Source organism: Beta vulgaris, chromosome 6 (genome assembly GCF_026745355.1).
Source record: "Beta vulgaris subsp. vulgaris cultivar EL10 chromosome 6, EL10.2, whole genome shotgun sequence".
In the NCBI taxonomy this organism is placed as follows: Eukaryota; Viridiplantae; Streptophyta; class Magnoliopsida; order Caryophyllales; family Amaranthaceae; genus Beta; species Beta vulgaris.
The window spans coordinates 48,592,307-48,612,854 of NC_079207.1; the positions used below are offsets into that span (position 1 = coordinate 48,592,307).

At 40.8% G+C, this 20,548-nt stretch overlaps 1 protein-coding gene across 1 annotated transcript; it reads left to right on the forward strand.

The window, feature by feature from the left end:
* The first annotated feature begins 1,221 nt into the window (after window positions 1–1,221).
* LOC109135209 (uncharacterized mitochondrial protein AtMg00810-like) lies at window positions 1,222–2,382 on the forward strand. Its single transcript, XM_019249930.2, has one exon. The coding sequence runs from the start codon at window positions 1,222–1,224 to the stop codon at window positions 2,380–2,382; it is 1,161 nt and encodes a 386-aa protein (XP_019105475.2).
* Window positions 2,383–20,548: the final 18,166 nt, after the last annotated feature.

Genomic DNA, 20,548 nt, shown 5'->3' on the forward strand with positions numbered 1-20,548 from the left:
GTAAGAACAGACAATGCACCTGATCTTGTAGAAGGAGACATGAAACAGCTTTTTATTGATAGAGGCATTGAAAATCAGAAGAGTTGCAGTGGTACACCACAACAGAATGGTGTAGTGGAATGCAAACACAGGCATTTGCTTGAAACAACAAGGTCTCTTCTATTACAATCAAAAATTCCTACAAAATATCGGGGTGATTGTATATTGACTGCCACTTATTTGATTAATAGAATGCCTCTCACCAGCATTCAAAATGCCACTCCCTTTGAAAAACTCTTCAAGTACAAACCTACTCTTAAACACTTAAGAATATTTGGGTGCTTATGCTATGCAAACACCACACCTGTGAACAGAACCAAACTAGATCCCAAAGCTCACCCTTGCATTTTTCTTGGTTACCCTCCTGCACAAAAGGCATACAAAGTCCTTGATCTTGTCACACACAAAATTGTAATATCTAGAGATGTTGTTTTCTTTGAAAAACACTTCCCTTTTCACTATTCTTCACTTACAAACACCCCTCTCTCACAAATTTATCCCTTGCAAATTTTCCTTCCTACAGTAACTGATCTTAGTGATTCTAGTTCAGTTCCTTTCTCTACTTCTCTTAATAATCCTAATTCAATATCATCTTCTTCTACTACTCCTACTACTTCTACTACTTCTACTACTCCTGATTCTTCCCTTCCTACTCTAAGGAAGTCTACCAGAATTTCTAAACCTTCTACACATCTTCATGACTATATCTGTTCTCATACTACTCTTTCTCCCTGGTGTAATTTGGTTTCCTAACAAAATTTTCCTTCACATTCTAAGGCCTTCCTAGCCTCCTTGCTAAACACTGTTGAACCAACCAGTTATCATGAAGCTGCCAATGATCCATTATGGGTAAAAGCAATGGATTCAGAGATTTCAGCCTTAACAGATAACAAAACATGGGATGTTGTGTCTCTTCCTAAAGGCAAGAAACCCATTGGTTGTAAATGGGTTTATAGAATCAAAATAAAAGCAGATGGTTCTCTTGATAGATACAAGGCAAGGTTGGTTGCAAAGGGTTTTACCCAAAAATATGGTATAGATTACCAAGAGACTTTCTCTCCAGTGGTGAAAATGGCTACTATTAGAAGCATCTTTGCTTAGGCTGCTAGCAAAGGATGGACTTTATATCAATTGGATATAAATAATGCCTTCTTGCATGGGGATCTCCATGAAGAAGTGTACATGCATATGCCTACTGGTATTCCTAATCCTCACAACCTTGTTTGTAGGCTTAACAAATCTCTTTATGGCCTAAAACAAGCCAGCAGGCAATGGTTTCAAAAGCTCAATTCTGCTTTGCTCTCACAAGGTTTTCTTCAGTCTAAAAATGACTATTCCCTCTTTATCAAGAAAGAAAGTGCTGATATCACTATCCTTGTTGTCTATGTGGATGATATAATCATCACAGGCACCAACTTAGCTACTATTGACTCTCTCAAAGCCTATTTACATACCACTTTCAGTATAAAAGATCTGGGGAAGTTGCATTACTTCCTAGGTATTGAAGTCCTTACCACTTCTGATGGCTTTATTCTCTCTCAACACAAATTCACTAAAGAGCTTCTCCAAGATAGTGGCTTGACTTTTCAGAAAAAGACCTCTACTCCTCTTCCTACCCATGTGAAATTATTGGTTGATGAAGGAGAATTGTATCATGATCCAGCAGCTTACAGAAGCTTAGTTGGTAAGCTTAATTTTTTAACACATATAAGACCTGACCTTGCTTTTGCTGTTCAAAGTCTAAGCCAATTCATGCATTCTCCAAAAATTGCTCACTATCAAGCTCTTGTTCATAATCTTCATTATGTCAATTCTACTGTTGGTCAAGGAATTTTTCTCAAAGCCTCTGATAAGCTTACTCTTCAAGCTTATTGTGATTCAGACTGGGCTGCTCGCCCCAACACCAGGAAGTCTGTTACTGGTTATGTCCTTCTCTTAGGGACTTCTCCCATTAGTTGGAACTCTAAAAAGCAAGGCACAACTTCTAAGTCTTCATCAGAAGCTGAATATCGAGCTATGGCTCAGGCTGCCTCAGAAGTTTGCTGGTTGGTCAGACTTCGTACAAAGTTAGGCATCTCTAATCTCACTCCTGTCACTCTACATTGTGACAATATGTCAGCCTTACACATTGCTCGCAATCCAGTCTTCCATGAGCGTACCAAGCACATAGAAGTGGATTGTCATTTTACTAGAGACAAGGTTCTAGAAGGCTTACTTCAGCTTAGTTATCTTCCCACACAAAATCCATTGGTTGATGTTTTTACAAAAATACTTCCTGTTGCTCAGCATAAAAACCTACTTTTCAAACTAGGTTTGGTTCCTAGCTACCTCTCCATCCCCTAGTTTGAGGGGGGGTGTTGAAGTTATGCAAGCAAATTCTAAAGCATCAGCAGCTTGCAAATATCAGCAAGGCATCAGCAGCTCTTCAGCAGCACTGAAGCAACAACCTTCAGCTCTAACAAACTAAGCCAGCTCAGCATATTATGTTATATGTGATAACAAACTTGTACAGCTCACTTAGAGTTAGTTACTACTGTTTCTCTTTGTCATTTAGTTGTATATATATAGCTGAGGTTGTAATAATTGAAATCAATGAAATACAATACAATTTCTTCTCTCTAAAATTCAGAGAGTTGTATTCTCTCAAAATCTCTTGTTATATTCTTTGAAGCATATCAATGCATTATTCAATGTTCATCTATTGAATTTCATGAAATTAGATGAACAAATTCATCAATTTCATCAATTTCTTCACATTCGACTTCGTTGGTTGATGCTACGAAGTTAAACTTGATGACATACTTCATCTTCTCCCCCCCCCCCCACCTGAATGATGACCAACCCAAAACTATTTCCTGTTTTTGTGGTCGACCCATCTACATGTATATCCCATGACCTAAGAATCCACCAATCCTGTTGCCCGAGCCCTACACTCACTGATAAACCCTTCTAGGGGTTGGGCCTTAATTACTCGTCAGGGTTCATATTCTAATCCAAAATCTTCTAACTAATCGGCTCATACTGTCATATGGGTCGATTGATTTTGTCCTTCAATCATTTTTCAGATGGGTTGTCCGATGAGGACCTTGATGGGATGTGCTTGGAAGTAAGGTTTTAGTTTCCTACTCGTCATGACCAGAGGAACCACCATCTTTTCAGTATGATTTTACTTCCTTTCCGCTTCTCTAAATGCAAGGGTGATGAAATAGACTGGTTATTATGCTTCTTCCCTTTCGGCCACAAGTACCGCATTGAGGGCGTGCTTGGACATTGAAATATAGATATACAATGTTTCTTCTTACAAGGGAGATATTAATTTGGGCAAGGTAGCAGCGTGCAATTTTAACTATTGGAAGGCTGGTTCCGCTTCCTCATCCCACTCAAACTCTTTTCTTTTAAGGGCTCTAAAGAATAATAAACTTTTATTTGCTAAACGAGAGAGGAAACGACCAAGTGCCGCTAAGCATCCTTTGAGTCGTTGAACTTCCCTCACATTCCGAAGGGATGACATGTCGAGCACAACTTTAATTTTTTCGAGATTGGCCTTGATTCCCCTTTCATCCACCAGGAAAACCGAGGCATTTTCCTCCTTTGACTACAAAGACACATTTCTTCGTGTTGAGTTTCATGCCATGTCTTCTTAGCGTGCTTAGTGTTTCCATTAAATTGCAGATGTGATCTGCTTTGTTCTTACTTTTTACAATCATGTCATCTACGTAAACCTTTATGTTCCTCTCAAGTTGCTCTTTGAGATTTTATTGATATGTTGCGCCTTAGGCTGTTACGGAAGTTGTATGTATTTTCTGCCATCGGGATTTGATGATAACTCGCATTAGCATCCATGAAACTCAGCAGCTCGTGTCCAACGGTCGAGTCTAAGCTACCAACCTGTCAATCTTCGGGATTGATTATCTTCAGGGTAAGACTTATTCAGATTAGTGAAGTCAACACTCATCTACCATGTTCCATTTACTTTCTTTTACAAGGACGATATGAGCTAGCCATTTCGTGTATTGACACTCTTCTACGATTCCTAGTTCTAACAGTTTCATAACTTCTGTGTGCATTTCTCTCGTGTCCTTGATGTCTGCGTTTCTGTTTGATGGGCTGAAACCCCTCTTTGATATTGAGTTCGTGGCATGCGAAGCTCGGGTCCAACCCTTGCATGTCTAAGGCAGAGTATGCAAACACATCTTCTTTGAACTCGCGCAGGGTCTGAATCAGCTTTGCTCTAAGCTCAGGGTTGATGCTTGTGCTCACTCTCAGTTTATGCTTGAGCTACTCATTTATCAAGACTTCATCATCACCCTCGACCGGTCGAGGTCCATCATATACCTATGGGTTATCTAGGTTCTCTCTCTTTCTTTTCTTTGGGCGTTGCTCGGTAGTGTCCGGCTGATCTGTTGATCATCATATACCTTCCCGACCATCCCATTGTCGGTTCCATACTACACGAGGAGTTGATACACCAATATCGCAGCTTTGGCCTTGTTAAGTGTAGGCCCACTCATGATGATGTTATGCGGAAGGGGAATGTCTAGCACTAGTAAATCGACTGGTAGGCTTCTACCTTGTCCTTTTCCCCTAGTCTAACAACTAGCTTTACCGTCCCCACGGGGTGTATTGTTCCTCCCTCGAAGCCTATCAGTGGTTGATTGGTCGGGGTAACATCTTCTTTTTGCATATTTAAGCTTTTGGATACAGTCAAGGGTAATGATGTCCCTTGATGACCCGCCATCCACTATTATTCTTTTTACACGTGAATTGGCGATTTTCATCTCAATCACGAGTAGATCATCATGGGGAGTGCAGATGGACCGGGTAGTTTCCAAAAGTTATGACAGGACAGGTCAAGGGGTTTGTTTCTACTTCTAACACTTGGTGCTTGAGACAGTGGAGGTGTGATTTGCAAGCGCAGCTAGTTAGGTCGCCCGAGGGCATGCCTCCAGCGATGACGCCCACAAATCCCTTGAATTTGTCACTACCATCCTGAAATTCTTTCTCTTTCCCTTTCTCCTCCCGATAATATTTAAGATATTTGTTCAGCTTGCCTTGATCTGCTAGATGATCCAAAGCCTTCTTAAGTTCCTAACACTCCTTGGTAGTGTCTTCATTCTCAATATGATTCACACCATAGCCTTTGGTCCCTTCTATCTTTTGATGTTTTGATGGGAGGAGCAAGGGTTGAGTAAGACTAAATTATGCTTTAAATTGAGGTTGATCTATCTTCGGTTGTTGAATCGTGGATTGTTTCTGTTGAAGCCTAAACAATCAACGGCCCTCCAGGAGACACGTGGATCCATCAGGAGCATCCACGTGTCCCATCAAAAGGAGTAAAAAAGAGGTTTAAACTTCGAGTTTTACTGAATAAAGGAGTAAAATCCCACCTTTTGGCCTGAAAGAATATTCAGGGCCTAAATCCTAAAAAAATGACTACACATGATTGGCTGGTGTTTATCACCCAATCATGACCTCCCACATGTCGAGATCTGATTGCCTGACCAATCAAGTGTCCTTATTTTAAGGTAATCTGAAATGGCTGCATTCAAGATGCCAATAGTATAAATAGCCCCTTGAAATCAAGAGAAAGGTAATTTTTTGAACAATGTTCCCATACTCTATGAAAATACTCTTTCGCTTTCTCTCTCTATCTCTATTTTTGTTTTTCACTCTTGATACCTGACTTAAGCTTCGAAGGGGGAATCGCCATTGGTCCCTTCTTTTATAGGTTTGGGAATAGAGCTCACGTTCAAGTTACAAGATTCAGATATCACTGCACAAGTTCATTGAAGAACATTTTAAAAGATAGGAGTTTACTTGTCGGCCAAGTAGTCCAAACATTTGGCGCCGCCTGTGGGGAGACGCTGTGATGAATGACTGTCACTCATCGAATGTGGCAAGGAATCGAAGGTTCCAAATTTAAGTTGATCGAAGATATGATAGACGATAAGAGACCACCTCGAGGGATAGACCACCGTTCATAGTCAATGTTCTTGGACAGATTCATGTACCCGTCATCTAGGTTAATCGTGAATGACCACTGATTGTTGCTCATCTTGAGAACGTCTTGAATGGCTTACAGACTATGATGGGAGCAGTCATCCAAGAAGAAATCAAGAACAATATGCGGTTTTTCCAAGTCAATCCAGATCTAGCTGCGAACAATCCAGTTCCTTTTATAGGGCGTTCCCATGAGAATCGTCCAGTTCCAAGCCAACCTGCTCGTCAGAAACCCTATAGGAGAATAGCCACAGAAAAATAGCCAAAAAAGCAGTGAGCAGTGAAGGAAGATGAACTAGAACCTGATGGTTAAGACCCAGGAAGATGCTTGTCCAAATGGACACTGAATGAAAACCAATGCCCGTGAGTACTTAGAGGCAAAGAAAGTTGTTGCATTATAATGGTTGGCCAGAAGATCTACATCATATTTGAGAGATGCCCCTTTCAGGTTATCTTCCAAAATAAAAGGAAGAAGGTTGGCTCCTTATCCTTTTCGTCCAAGACAAGAGAAAACCGTAGTGAAGCTAATGGTTTATCATCGTGCAGCCCCCGCAAAAACCTCATCTAACTTTGTTTTGAAAGAGTACCGTAAAGAGTTCATGCCCATCAACGGACAGCTTGGATCCCCCCGGATCAACTAGCGAACACCCTTCTCAGTGAGGATCATGGAAGCACCCCCTTTTCCCAAAGGCTGGTTACAACGATCAAGAAGTTGTAATTATTACAAAGAAATACCAGTCAGTAGACGGGTGAAAGAAATCTAAATTACTTCTAAGTACTAAAAGAAAAACGGCCGACAACTTACCTCATATGCAAGTTGAGACATCTAACCAACATGCCCAGAAGATGCACCCTTTTAAGATATTGATGTAGGACTCGAGGAGACATTTAAATAGCTCCTCCTTGAGCTTCTCACATTCGACCTTCGTCATCAAGGCGAAGGCGGCAGAGGACTTAGCGTCCGAATCTGCCTGAGCAGCAGCAACAGCAGCAGGTCCCTTGCTCTTATCTAAAAGTATAGAGGAGACAGTGTTCTTGTTGCAGATGACTACTGCTAGCTTGTTGGACGGACTCATTAGACGACCATCAACCCGTAGTGTCTTAACTACATTGGAGTAGTAGACTCACTCAAGGATAGGGTAGAACATGTGTAAGAATAAGGTGGCATTTGAGCCACCAGTTGAGCGACATTCCTATTGAAGGTCAAACCATCGTTAGTAGCCGCATCCGACTGAGCCTTTATCTCATCTGCTGTCCCAGGCTGGTTCTTAGAATTATCAGTTGCATTCGACTGGTTGAAAAGGAGGGGGGTAGAGGCTAGGTTGGCCTCTCCCGCAAATGGAACGATGGCGGACGAATTATCCACCTTTAAAGGCCTTCACCCCGAAAGAGGTTGGGACTTGTCTCCTGTCCCCTGGTTGAAGGGAGTAGTCTTCTGAGCAGACGGACTGTAACACCCTCGCTGACCCGAACCCTTCCTTATTTGATAAAACTCGGGTTTTGGGGGAAATAAATCCACGAGAGTTCGACTCGACGGGTGGTGCTACCGCCGCAATTATCTATTTGGAAATAAATGCAAGGCTAAGTTACAACACACCAACTCAAATTCATTAATCATTACAACTAAGTAAATTGTTCATTATATTAGACAATACTAATTAATTAAGTGTTCAGAGTTCCAGCAGAAGCTAATCATATGCTAAGTGGATGAAAACTCTAAATCATCTCCCTTTTGTTCCCCCGATCGGTCACCCACATGCACAAATGCATTGAAAAGAGACAAGAGAGACAAGCTCCCAAAAATCAGAAAAACTGAGTAATTTCAACTCCATCCCGTAAAATACTTAAGTCGAAAATACTTTGTAAAATTGTAGATTTAATAGTTTTGGAAGTCATAACACATATACACATATATATATATACACTGAATAATCATATCATTGATTCAATTAATCCAGTTATTCAAGGAGAGGAAAGAGAACACCAGTAAGCCGGGGTCAATCCCCTGTGACCAGTTACTTCAACATAGTAGGCCAGGGAAACCCCCTGTAACCACCTACTTGTAGGCCGGGAAAACCCCCTGTAACCACGTACGAAAAATCATAATGGCCATAATAACAGAGTCCTCAGTGTGCACACCCCTTCTACTTGGATCACAACAAGATAGAAAGAAGACAATAACAGAATAATCAACATAGTAACCTAAGAACCTGTAGGGGCTGCTAAACCACTCATACAGGGCAACCTGTTCATCATTTCCGTCCGATATTTCACTTTACGTGATTAACATCTTTTAATCAAGTCATCACATAAATCACATATACATTTACGTCATCTTGTTCAATCTAGTGTGAACATATTCAATCCATCATAATCTCAATCCATTCATAGAGATTTCATTAACTCCTTTACATAAACACAACCGTCACTTGAGTTTATTTATCACTTCAGATTTATAATCATTTCATTATCACAAGTTCTTACTGTTTCCAATTTTCATATAAACTCAATATTAATAACGATAATAATATTCATGATAATCATAATGATATATAGTAATAATAATAACAATAATAATCACAATAATAATAATAATAATAATAATAATAATAATAATAATAATAATAATAATAATAATAATAATAATAATAATAATGATGATGATAATAATGATAATCATAACATTATTAAACGACATTAACCGATTTTAATAACGTTATAATAAACATCTTTGTCATATCGTACATCGTTCATAGTCATGTCCCTAATCGAAAATCCATAGTCATTGTCCATTTGTCATTCTTATTCGTAATCCGCATTAAATCGATAATCCATAATTATAGTCCATACTTATAAATTTTATAAGCACATAATAATCACGTAATCAATTCGTTTTACGCTAACGGGATCTATGTTTGAATGGACATCGGAGGTTACCTCGTGACGCGTGCCCAAAAGTTAAGTTTCGCCGAACGAATTAGCACTCTTGATAATCCTCGTCTGCGAAATCGGAGTCCACAATAAATATTAACGAGATCTAAGTTAGTTCTTAAATAACCCTTTTTTATATACGTGTGTAAAATAAACGATTTAAATAGTTCAAATAACTTAAAGAAATTTTTTAATGATTTATAAGAGAGTTTTGAATCAAAGTAAACCATTTATGATATCATTTTAAGTATTAAAAGATTACTTCAACTTAATTTAAACGATTATTTTAAACTTAGAAAACTAACTTTATTTTACTTCTTAGTCTAAATTAGAAAATTAGAAAACATTATCAAGTTATAAAAGATCGACTTAAACAAAAATACACTAACTTAATAAGATAAGCTAATTTAGAAAAGTCAAAGGTTTGGGTTTTAAAAGTAAACTAACTAAAAATAATTGAAACCAGTTAAACTTAAAGAAAAGGAAAAGAGATGGGTTTTTAAAAAGGAAAACACTTAGTTACTCAAACTGAGAGAATAAGGGAGGAACGAAAGAAGTCAGTCGGAACCGGGGGAGGTGGAGGTGTTCAGAGGTGGCGGGTTTGGCCGGCGCAAAACGGCGGACGGAGGAAGATCAGGGCGCCGCGAAAAGGATCGGGTAAGGGTTGTGGTGGTTCGCGTGGGTCGTGCCAGAAGGGGGGAGAAGTCTGGGCTGTGAAATGGGGTTTTGGGGTTGGCGTTCGTCGAGTTCGGTGGGGTGGTCCGGTGGTGTGACTGGTGGTTTTTCGAGTGGTGGTGCGGTGGTCCGGTGGTGTGGTGGTTCGAAGGAGCAGAGAGAAGCAAAGGAAGATTGTTAATGGTGGTTTTAGAATTCCATTTTTAATTTCAAAACAATTTTCAAAAATTAAGGAAGGAAGAAATGAATTGAAGCAAAGCTTTTTCAGATTGTTTGCTTGAGCAATTGAGTGTGTTTGTGTTGCTATTTATAGAGAAAAATTTCTGATTTTGTGAAGCTTGGTCAATCTCCATTAATGGAGGAAGTGAGGCTATGGTGTAGCCTTTTGAATATTTTACCCCCTAATATCTGATTTTGTGGACTGAAATTCAAGTTTCTACTGACAAGAGTTGTAATTTGTTGACAATCTTGACTCATTTGCTGCTGTGAAATCAGACGAAGAAGATGGGAGGGGAGGAAGATGGTGAATCACGTTTTCACCTCTTTTTCCTTTTTTTTTTTTTGTTTTATTTCATCTTTTCTTTTTGGTAAAAGACATATGGACTATGGGCTAGTATTTGGGCCTTGGATTATTAATGTGGATGGATAACATGAACAAAGGTACCCACAAACAAATTTAAGGAGTTTGATAAATTAGAAATAATAAAATGAATAATAAAACAAGTAAATGATTTATTTTAAACTTGTTAAATTAATCAAAATAAAATAATCTTTGAAAATTCGGGGTATTACATCTACTCCTCCTTAAAAACAAAGTTCGTCCTCGAACTTTAAAGTTAGATATTTAATAATAACGAAACATTAGCTTTGCGCTTTGTTAGTATTACACGGACGATCCGTCTTCTTCTTGGTTGTAAAGCCTTTAGATTTTTTGGGTGGGGGTTGATCCCCAGTATTGGATGGTCGCTTCTTAGAAGAAGCCGGTTTCCCAGCCAACGTCTTGGACGTTGGGGCACTCTTCTGCCAAAAGAAAAAATACACAAGTTAGATTGTTCGACGTCCACAATAATAAAGCAAAATAGTATCCTAAACACTGCCTGCTTTCCAAAGGAAGTCGGCCAAGATTTTAATTTCATTCCCTGGACGAGGACTAACTTACAACTCGTCTAGTGAAATCCCAAGATCTGGACGAAGACCATTCTGAAGAAGGAACCCGCCCGAGTTTGGAGGTTCCTCTTTTTTTCGTTGGCTCCCATCCAGAGACTGAAAAGTTTTCGGGACATGGACGAAGATTGCTCGAAGAAAGACATCGGCCAGACATAGCTACCTTCCTTTTGCGATAAGTCCTCGTCCAGGAGAAAGGAGGACTTTCAATTTATACGAAGACCATTTGCATAAGGAATCCGGCCAAACCTAGCCGCTTTACTTCTGCAAAAGTCCCTCGTCCAGAAAATAACAAGCAACATGGACGGCTAGTCTCCAACGCTCACCTTTTGTGAAGGATCCTCGTCTGAGCAAGGGCTTACGTCCATATTGATTTGACTGACGGCTGAAGCCATCCGCCTTCCTTCCAGAATAGGCCCATGTCCAGACTTAAAAGAAGAACGACAAAAAAAACTTATTTTGACTTACCAAGGTGTCGGCCCTTTTCTCAGGGTCTGACTTGTTAAACTCTTTCCATAAGTTGTCACTGAACTTAGACATGTTGATATCCCCTGTCCAAGACCTCTAAATTGTTGCTCTAGCCACATCTACAAAAAGAAGGAAAAGACAAGTAGAATAGTTAAAGAGGCATGTACTTTTGACGAAGCATTTTCCTTAGAGATTTTGTGTTATACCTCTGTCCTCAGCCAAACGCAAGCCGGCAGCAACCAAAAAGTTGTGGTCATAAAACATTTCCTTAAAAGGAATCCAGTTAGACGGCACATTAATGGTTGGATGATTTTTTCTCAAATACTCATTCGTCCTGAAGTAATCTACCACCTCGTCATCTGATACACTCTCCAGATCCATAATGGAGGTTATTCGTCTAGAGTTTGTTGTCGCCTGGCTTTGATATTAGTATCATCGGGCAGTGGCCTTATTAGGGGATTGAATGAATCAGAAATCAGCCTTCCATTCATGCATCTTGAAAGGCTTATCCTAAGCCATGATGTACCCTGTACGGTTGCAGACGCTGAACCAGGCCCCATGCACTCTCTTGGGACCTTTAGATCTATCTGAGTGAAGGCTGGCAAAGAAGGCGGTTTGCCCTCGAAGTTCAAAAACGGCTATAAAAGTAAGAATATTATGCCATGCATTTGGCACCAACTGGTTATGGTCGATGTTGTAGTATTACAGCACCAACTGGTTATGACTCCGCGACCAGTTTGTAGACGGGAATATGCCCTCTTTGATCACTCAAGATGGTCTCCCCCTCGTCTGGTATTAAAAATGTATAGCCTGAAATGGGCATGGCCAAAGATAAATGGCTAAGGTCAGGGCCAACTTTCTCTAGCCACTTACGGTTGGCTAGGATAAACCCAGGGTCGGAAAGGGGACCTAAACGTCTCATAATTTCGTACGAGGTAGTAGACGGTTCATCTGAATCATTAGGGGAGCTAGACTCGCCCTCGTTATTTTCGCCTTCGTCCATTCCAACGTCTCTCCCAGACGGACTAGCCTCCAGGTTTACTTACTCGATCTCTTCTTCCTTGATGCTACAAGAAGAAGAAGGATCAACCGCTGGTCAAGCACTTTGACTCTCGTATTCCCTCTCTTCGATACCTCGTCCGGTGGACTCCTCCATCTCAGAACTGAAGGCTGGGAGTACAATTTTGCGTCTAAGACAGGCAGTTTGCTTGAAGCGTGCCAGATTACCCTGCACAGGTAAAGACTAAGTCGTCTGACTTTGTCGCCTCAATTCATAAAGGAGATATGCATGATCGGCCAGAATAGATGCAACCCTAGAATGTGTCAAAGAAGAAAAGCTATCGTTTCTAGACTCAAGGCAAACTCTTGAACGGGCAGGATTACTTGATGAAGAAGAGGAATTCATTTTATTGATTTTTAAAGAAAAAGTAAAGAATAAAAGAGAAAAGAAGAAAGATACCTGACGAGCGCTCGAATGTTCGGTGGAGAAAACAAAAGTTGGATGAACTCACTAGAAAATCATAAAACATTCAAATTCTCTCTCTATAAAAAAATTCTTTCAAGGTGTGAAATGATTTCAGAAAGGACAAAAGAACATATTTATAAAGGGGTGAAAAACCTCCTGAACCGGTTATTCCTAAACCGATTAAAAACGATCGGAAAAACCCCAAAAACTAGCGCATGTTTGTCTTTTTTGAAAATGAGGTAACTTACTCGGGTTAAACGGCATTAATCATCTTACGACACTGGTAAAATCCACTTTTAGGGGTAAATGTTGTAGCCTAAACAATCAACGTCTCTCTAGGAGACACGTGGATCCATCAAGAGCATCTATGTGTCCTATCAAAAGGAGTAAAAAAGAGTTTAAACTCTAAGTTTTACTGAGAAAGGAGTAAAAGCCCACCTTTTTGCCTGAAAGAATATTCAGGGCCCAAATCCTAAAAAACGATTGCACATGATTGGTTGGTGTTTATCACCCAATTATTACCTGCCATGTGTCGAGATCTGATTTCTTGACCAATCAAGTGCCCTTATTTTAGGGTAATTTCAAACGACAGTATTCAATACCCCCAACACTATAACTAAATAGCCCCTTGAAATCAAGAGAAAGGTAATTTTTTGAGCAGTGTGCCCATACTCTATGAAAATATTCTCTTACTTTCTCTCTCTATCTCTACATTTCCTTTTCACTCATGATACCTGACTTAAGCTTCGGATGGGGAATTATCACCCAAACCTGCTGGGTTGGTCCCTTCTTTTGCAAGTTTGAAAATGAAGCTCAGGTTCGGGTTACGAGATTCACACATCATTGCACAAGTCTCCGTTCAAGAATAGTTTGAAAAGTTGGCCAAGTAATCCAAACAGTTCCCCTAGTCAATGACTCTTCTGATGGGTTGATTGTTTCTGCTACTTTTGTTTTATTCTCGGTAAGGGCTATCCTCTTTCCTCTTATTTGTTTTATCTATTACTGGCTTCCAGATATCTGAAGCCTGAATGAATTTATGGGACCGAGTCACAGCCTCGGTGAATGTGATGACCTCATTTTCTGCCAATGACCATCTGAATTTTCCGATCCCGACATCAGGGAGGTGAAGGCGAATCCGTCATATACATAAATTTTCAAAGATTCTTCATTGAACCTCTTAATGTAGCTAGCGAGGATTTCATGCTCCTACTATTTGATCAAAATTAGATGAATGCTTGTCTTCTTATGTAAGTGCCCTGCTATAAAATGTTGATAGAACAATGCCTCTGGCACCGAGAAATTAGTGATGATGCCTGGGGAGAGTCCCAAGAACCAGCTGAGAGCCAATCCTTTTAGTGTTATCGCGAAGTATTAGAACTAAGTTGCCTCGCATCCCGTTGGTACACTCATTTGGGCCTTATAGGCCGCCATATGATCATCAGGGTCGAAATTCCCTCAATATTGTTCAATTTAAGGGACTTTGATTTTACAAGGATGTGAAACCTTTCCCGACTGAAAGGAGTCATGAAATTGAGTACCCCCTATTTATCAAAACGGGACTCTTATAATGGGGGGATCCTCAGTCTCCTTCCTCTTCCGCCCCTGTCCTCTTGGAGCCGAGGGGGGTGCCTTCTCACCCCCTTTGAGGAGTCCAAGAATAGGCCTGTTATTCCTGGTGAGATTTCTCTTAATTATCCCTTTGCTTGTTGTTGATTATATGTCGGCCATCTTGCTCTTGTTTCTGTGGACTATTCTCTTCTATAATTCGTCGGGAACCCAAATCTGGTACTCGATGGGAGTTAACCTATTAGGATGCTCCCCCGCCCCCCACAACTCGTTGCACGCCCTAGTTAAGGACATGAGTGTCGGGACCATCCTTGGCTCGGGGTTCTCCTCGAGTTAACTGCCTATTGCCCCCCTTGACCTCCTTGGTTGTGCTGAGGTGCTCCCTGGTTAAGCTCTGAAATTCCTGCTATAAGCTCCTGCAAGCTTCGCTGCATGTTTGTGTTCAACTACTATTGGGTGATTCTCTTTATGTCGGCCATAGTTACAGCCGAGGGTGGGTCTAATTGGTATTGATCCCAAGGGATGGAGTGCTACGAGGAGTGGATCCCTCGTCATCCCAGGCGGATGATTCAACAAACACATTGTGATGAGTGGACTGTATCAGTTTTGGTTGATGTGGGAGTGAAGTTCGGATTGTTTTCCTTCTCGATGCCATGTGATGTAGTATCCTCCCAGACGGTGTCAAACTGTCTCTACTTATAAACAAGTCAAAAGAGCGATGTATTATTGAGGGTCTAAAATCCCGAGATGGAGTTAAAACCCGAGTCTTGTCACCGAAAGTCGTACAAAATAGTCAAACTGACCCGGGGATTTTTCTGGGAAAGCCCATTCGACGCTCAAGTCAGATGTGATTGAGGTAGAGAGAGTAAGTGAGTAAATGTAGATAGAGAGGCTCTGGTTTTTAAAGGTGAGAATTGAATACTTGTTCATTAACAACACTAGTGATATTTATAGGATTGTGGATCCCTATACAGGTAACCATTAAAGAGAACTTCCCCACTCAATAAGGGAAAGCCTAACTGCGGTTCAAATGGGATTAATTGATCCGAAATTGTACATTATCAATTAGAGAAGGGGAGGAGTGGTTGAGAAAGTTAACTAATCTAGTTCACCATTGGATCAACTAACACTTAACGGGTCCGATTTGTGCTTCGAATTGGATCAATTATTTAAGTTAACTGATCCACTTTAGTTTTGCTAGATCAGTTAATGCTAATGTCAATTTGAAAAAAAAATCATATTTTGACAAACCCTAAAGAGGAGGGAAAGAAAGAGAGGTTGGGAACCTTATTTTTATCATAAAATTACATATCAAAACCTTCACTATAATTATTGTCATAAATGTTGAATTAATAATGGGTTGAGTAAATATAATAGCCATCCAACCTTCTATAGCTCCTTTATTCTTAAAATAATGAAAAACCTCAGGAGTTATGAAGATATTATCCTGAATAAGTCTTTCCGAGATAAAAAGCTCCAGAAGCAGATGAATAATCTTTCCACGGAAAACCTGGAGTCGATTAGTAAAAAAAATTGAAATGATATTATAAATAGTAGAAAGTAAACTAATTGGTCGAAAATGATTTATTGAATCAAGATTGCTAATTTAGGAATTAAAATTTTAATAAGAGAATGGAAGAAAGCTTTATTAGCTCTACAAACTGATCATCCAATTAGGGACCCAATATATCTAAAAAAAGAAGGGAGGGAAACCATCCGGGTCATGAGTTTTATCCTGTGCTAGATTAAATTCTACTAATTTAATCTCATCACTAGTTGTTTCTTGAATAAGGTATTTGTTATCGTGGTCGGGAATTATAAGGGTGATCAATTAAAATCAAGATTTGGATCAAAAAAGCAATATGTATGATCCTTCTAATAACATCTTGTGTAGTTTCTTTCACAATACGTATAGGATTAGAAATAGACTCACCTGAAGTAGAAACAAAAATTTGAAATTGTTTGCGATTTTCTTAATGTTAACGGAAGTGTATATATAAGAGGTATCAGCATCACCTTTACTCCAAAAAATTTCTTTATTCTTTTGCTTCCAAAAAGCTACTTGGTAAGAGAATAATTTAGATCTTTTTATAAATAAACATTCCTGATAAGATTAAAGAGAGATCACTCGGGTTCAAGACTAATTTGGATTAAACAATACTAAACATAGCATCCGAGGAAGTGAAACATGATTATACAAAGAACCATAAGGGAAAAGGGTAAGCCATGAAGTGTTATCTACCGCTAGACTTGGGCATGGACCAAGCCCGATCTGTGCAGGTCGTGCCGTGCCCGGCCAGAAAAATCCAAATTTTTTCCACGGGCCTGTGGGTCGGGCTTGTGCCTCCTGCGGGCCTGACCCATGTTTTATGTTGTTTTTCTGGATTTTTTCCAGTTTTAGACAAAAAAACAAAGAGAAGGGGCTTTCGACCCACGGGCCATATAGGCGTGCTTGTGTCGTACTAGGTATGAAATAAAATTTATTGAACGTGGTAGGCCCATCTAACAGATAACCGGTCGGGCTGGGCCTCGAGCGGGCTCGGGCTGGGCTGGGTCGGCCCGCGTGTTGGTACGGGCCATGCCTACCTCTAGCTATCATCTTGTCAATGCGTTCTAATACATTACGCTCCCCACCTTTTTTCCTTCTCCAAGAAAATTGATTACATTTGTGAGGAATTTAAATACAGCTTAAACTACTTAGAACATAATACATATTATTTAAGCTAGAAAATCTAATTTAGCACCACCAATTTTATCAGAACGAGAACTTGGTTCATTAAAATCACCCAAGACAACAAAAGGGTGCGTTAAACTACTAAAATAACTAGTAACACCATTCCAAAATATCATTCTTATGTTGTGATCTAGGAAGAGCATAAACGAATATAGTAGTGAAAAGCAAATTAGGAATTATCAAATTTATATTACAAGCCAAAAACCCGGACTTGACATAACAAAGAGAGAATGCCTTAGAAGGATGTCCCTTCCATAAGAGACCACCTGACATACCCTGGGTAGGGAGAGCTTCTCAAACAAGCACGAGAAGGCTGGTTATGGGATATAGTTTCACACAAAATAAAGATAGCGGGTCTATTTACATTACAAAGGCACTCATAGCCCAGCCCTTGGATATCTTTATAGCCTCACTGAGGGCCTTCTCTGCGTCGTCGAAGGACTTGGCCGCCTCCTCCTTCAGATGATCGTTATGTGCACTTAGAAAGAGGTTATCCTTTCTAAGTTGAGTGGCGGCCAATAGAGCATCATTCATCTCCTTCTTCAGCTCGGTAGAAACTGCGTCCATGGCTAGTTGCCATTGCTCCCTCTCACCAAGAAGTTGGTTGATCTTGATGAGATACATTTTGTTTTGAGACTCGAGTTGGGCCGACCGTTTCTCCCAGGCCTCCCGGGATTGACGATGCATAGTCTCCAGCAGCTGATAGTCGTGCATGGTCTTGTCCCCGACTGTCCTAGCTTGATGGAGGAGGTGCTTGTTTTCTTTTCTAACCTCCCTCGCCCAGTCTTCAGTTATTATACAGCGAGCAAGAAGCTGTAATCATCACAAAGGAATACCAGTTAGTAGACGAGTGAAAGAAATGTAAATTACTTCCAATTACTAAGACTAAAATGGCCAACAACTTACCTCAACTGCAAGTTGAGACATGTAAACAATGTGGCCCGAAGATGCACTTCTTAACCCCTTGATGTAGGACTCGGGATAACATATAAATAGCTTTACTTGAGCTTCTCACATTCGACGTCGTCATCTTGGCAAATGTTGCAGAGGACTTGTCGTCCGAATCTGCCTGAGGAGCAGCAAGTCCCTTGCCCTTACCTGAAAGTATAGAGGAGGCAGTGTTCTTGATGGGGATGACTACTATTAGCTTGTTGGATGGACTCATCAGACGTCCACCAACCCGTAGTGTCTGAACTACATTGGAGTAGTACAACTTACCCGAGGATAAGGAAGCAGATCTGTAAGAAGGTGGCATTTGAGCCAACAGTTGAGCGACATTCCCACTGAAGGTCGAACCATCTTTAGTAGTCGTGTTCGGCCGAGCCTTTGTCTCATCAACTGTCCCAGGCTGGTTCTCAGAATTATCAGCCGCGTCCGACTGATTGAAAAGGAGTGGGGTAGAGGCTAGGCTTACCTCTCCCACAAATTAAACGATGGCGGACGAATCGTCCACCTTGAATGGTTTTCCCACCAAAAGAGGTTGGGACTTATCTCTCGTCCCCTATTTGCAGGAACTAATCTTCTAAGCAGGCGGACAATCCGTCCTCTTCTTGGCCGTAAGCCTTTGGATTTTTTGGGAGGGGGTTAATCTCTAGTAGCGAATGGCCCCTTCCTGCAAGTGAAACATGATTATACAAAGAACTAAAAGGGAAAAGTGTAAGCCATGAAGTACTAGCTATCGCTAGACCTGGGCATGGGCCAAGCCCGGTTTGTTCACGGGCTCGGCCCGCGGGCTTGGGGCAATGGTAAGCCGGGCCGGGTCCGAGCCCGGGAGAGGCGAGTTATGCCTTGCCGGGCCTGAAATTTCCAAATTTCGTCCACGGACTTGTGGGCCAGGTTTGTGCCTCATGTGGGCCTGACTCATGTTTTATATTATTTTTTTGGATTCCTGCCAGTTTTAGACAAAAAAAAACAAAGAAAAGGGGCTTTCGGTCCACGGCTCATATAGGCGTGCTCGTGTCGTGCCGGAACTAAAATATAATTTATTGACCATGGTAGGCCCACCTAACAGAAAACCGGTTGGGCTGGGCCTCGAGCGGGCTCGGGCTCGGGCCGGGATGGGTCGGCCTGCGTGTTGGTATGGGCCATACCCACCTCTGGCTATCGTCTTGTCAATGCGTTCTAACACATTACCCTCCCAGCCTTTTTTCTTTTTGCAAGAAAATTGATTACTTGTGTGAAGAATTTCAATACAACATAAACTACTTAGAACATCATTCATACGATTTAAGCTAGAAAATCTAATTTAGCACCACCAAGTTTATCGAAACAAGAACTTGGTTCATTGAAATCACCCAAGACAACCAAAGGGACGTTAAACTACTAACATAACTAGTAATTGATGTCGGGTCATTTTTGGTGTCGGTTCGAGCTTAGTATCGAGCTTAGTATCGAGGTTTAGGAGAGATTTGACGTTAGGAGGTGTTGTCGGAGGATGTTGTGTTTTGAGGAGACTAGGGAGCGGTTTGCATGGTGGCGTATTCGAGGTCCTATCTTGGCCCTCCGATCACTTTTTGTGCCCCGGGGTCCTTGTCCTTGGTTCCTTTATGGCGCATCTTCCGAGGTTTCCGAGCTTTGTCCGAGTTTCGAGTCCCAAGGTCCGTCGTTCAAGCTTCCTTGTTTGTTCGTTGTCCGAGGATCATCTTCACTCTGATTCTACAGCTTCATGGCTTACTCAAAAGCCAAGTTCTTTCTCTTTTTTCTCTTTGTGATTGGTTTTAGTGGTTTTGAGGCAAACCATACATCGCGACCCACGATCAGTGTCGCGAGTCGCGACCTGCCCTTAGTCGCAAGTCGCGAGGGTTGTTGCGAGTCGCGACCCCTGTGTCAGCCGCCTTTTGTTTTCTTTTCCTCCCTTGGAGGGTGAGGTTGTGATGTTAGTTTTTAGTTTTGTTCTAACTACGAGAGAAGGGCGAAAGAGAACAGTGCTTTACAAAGTTTCTTCTTCGCTTCTTTGGTAGATTTGTAATGAATTTTATGGCTTTGCTAGCTTAAACTTGTATCTTGGATTTGGTTGTTGAAGCTCTAATCTATTGGTGATAACTTCTTACTCTTTATTTTCTCTATGGTCATTGTGATGCTTCTTGTATTTATCTCCATGATGTTTGCATAATCATTGCTAGGAACGTTACTAGTGTCGTTGTGTTATTCATCTAATGCTAATCCTAGGTGCATAATCGGATTGTTGTGTTCCTAGCTCCATGTAGCATACTACGTGTTTGATTAAATGTTGAACGTTAATCTTGTCCACATAGAGAAGCATTGCTTATTATTTGAATGTTATTACTTTGATAACATTAGTAACCCTATCGTGTTCCTCGACTTTAATGCTACTTTGGTTTGGACTTAAGTGCGATTCATTTGAGCTAAGTCATAGTAAGGGCGGTTCAAACCACGCGGATCGTGTGTTTAACCACGATCTAGGAGTATAGAGGTCTAGACTTCCCGATAGGTGACCATAGGAAGTGTTGAGGGTTAAGGTTTCGTGATCACAAACTAGGTTAGGG

Bases quoted from the DNA above. Each gene is read 5' to 3' on its own strand.
- LOC109135209 (XM_019249930.2), top strand. From the start codon at position 1,222: ATGCATATGCCTACTGGTATTCCTAATCCTCACAACCTTGTTTGTAGG.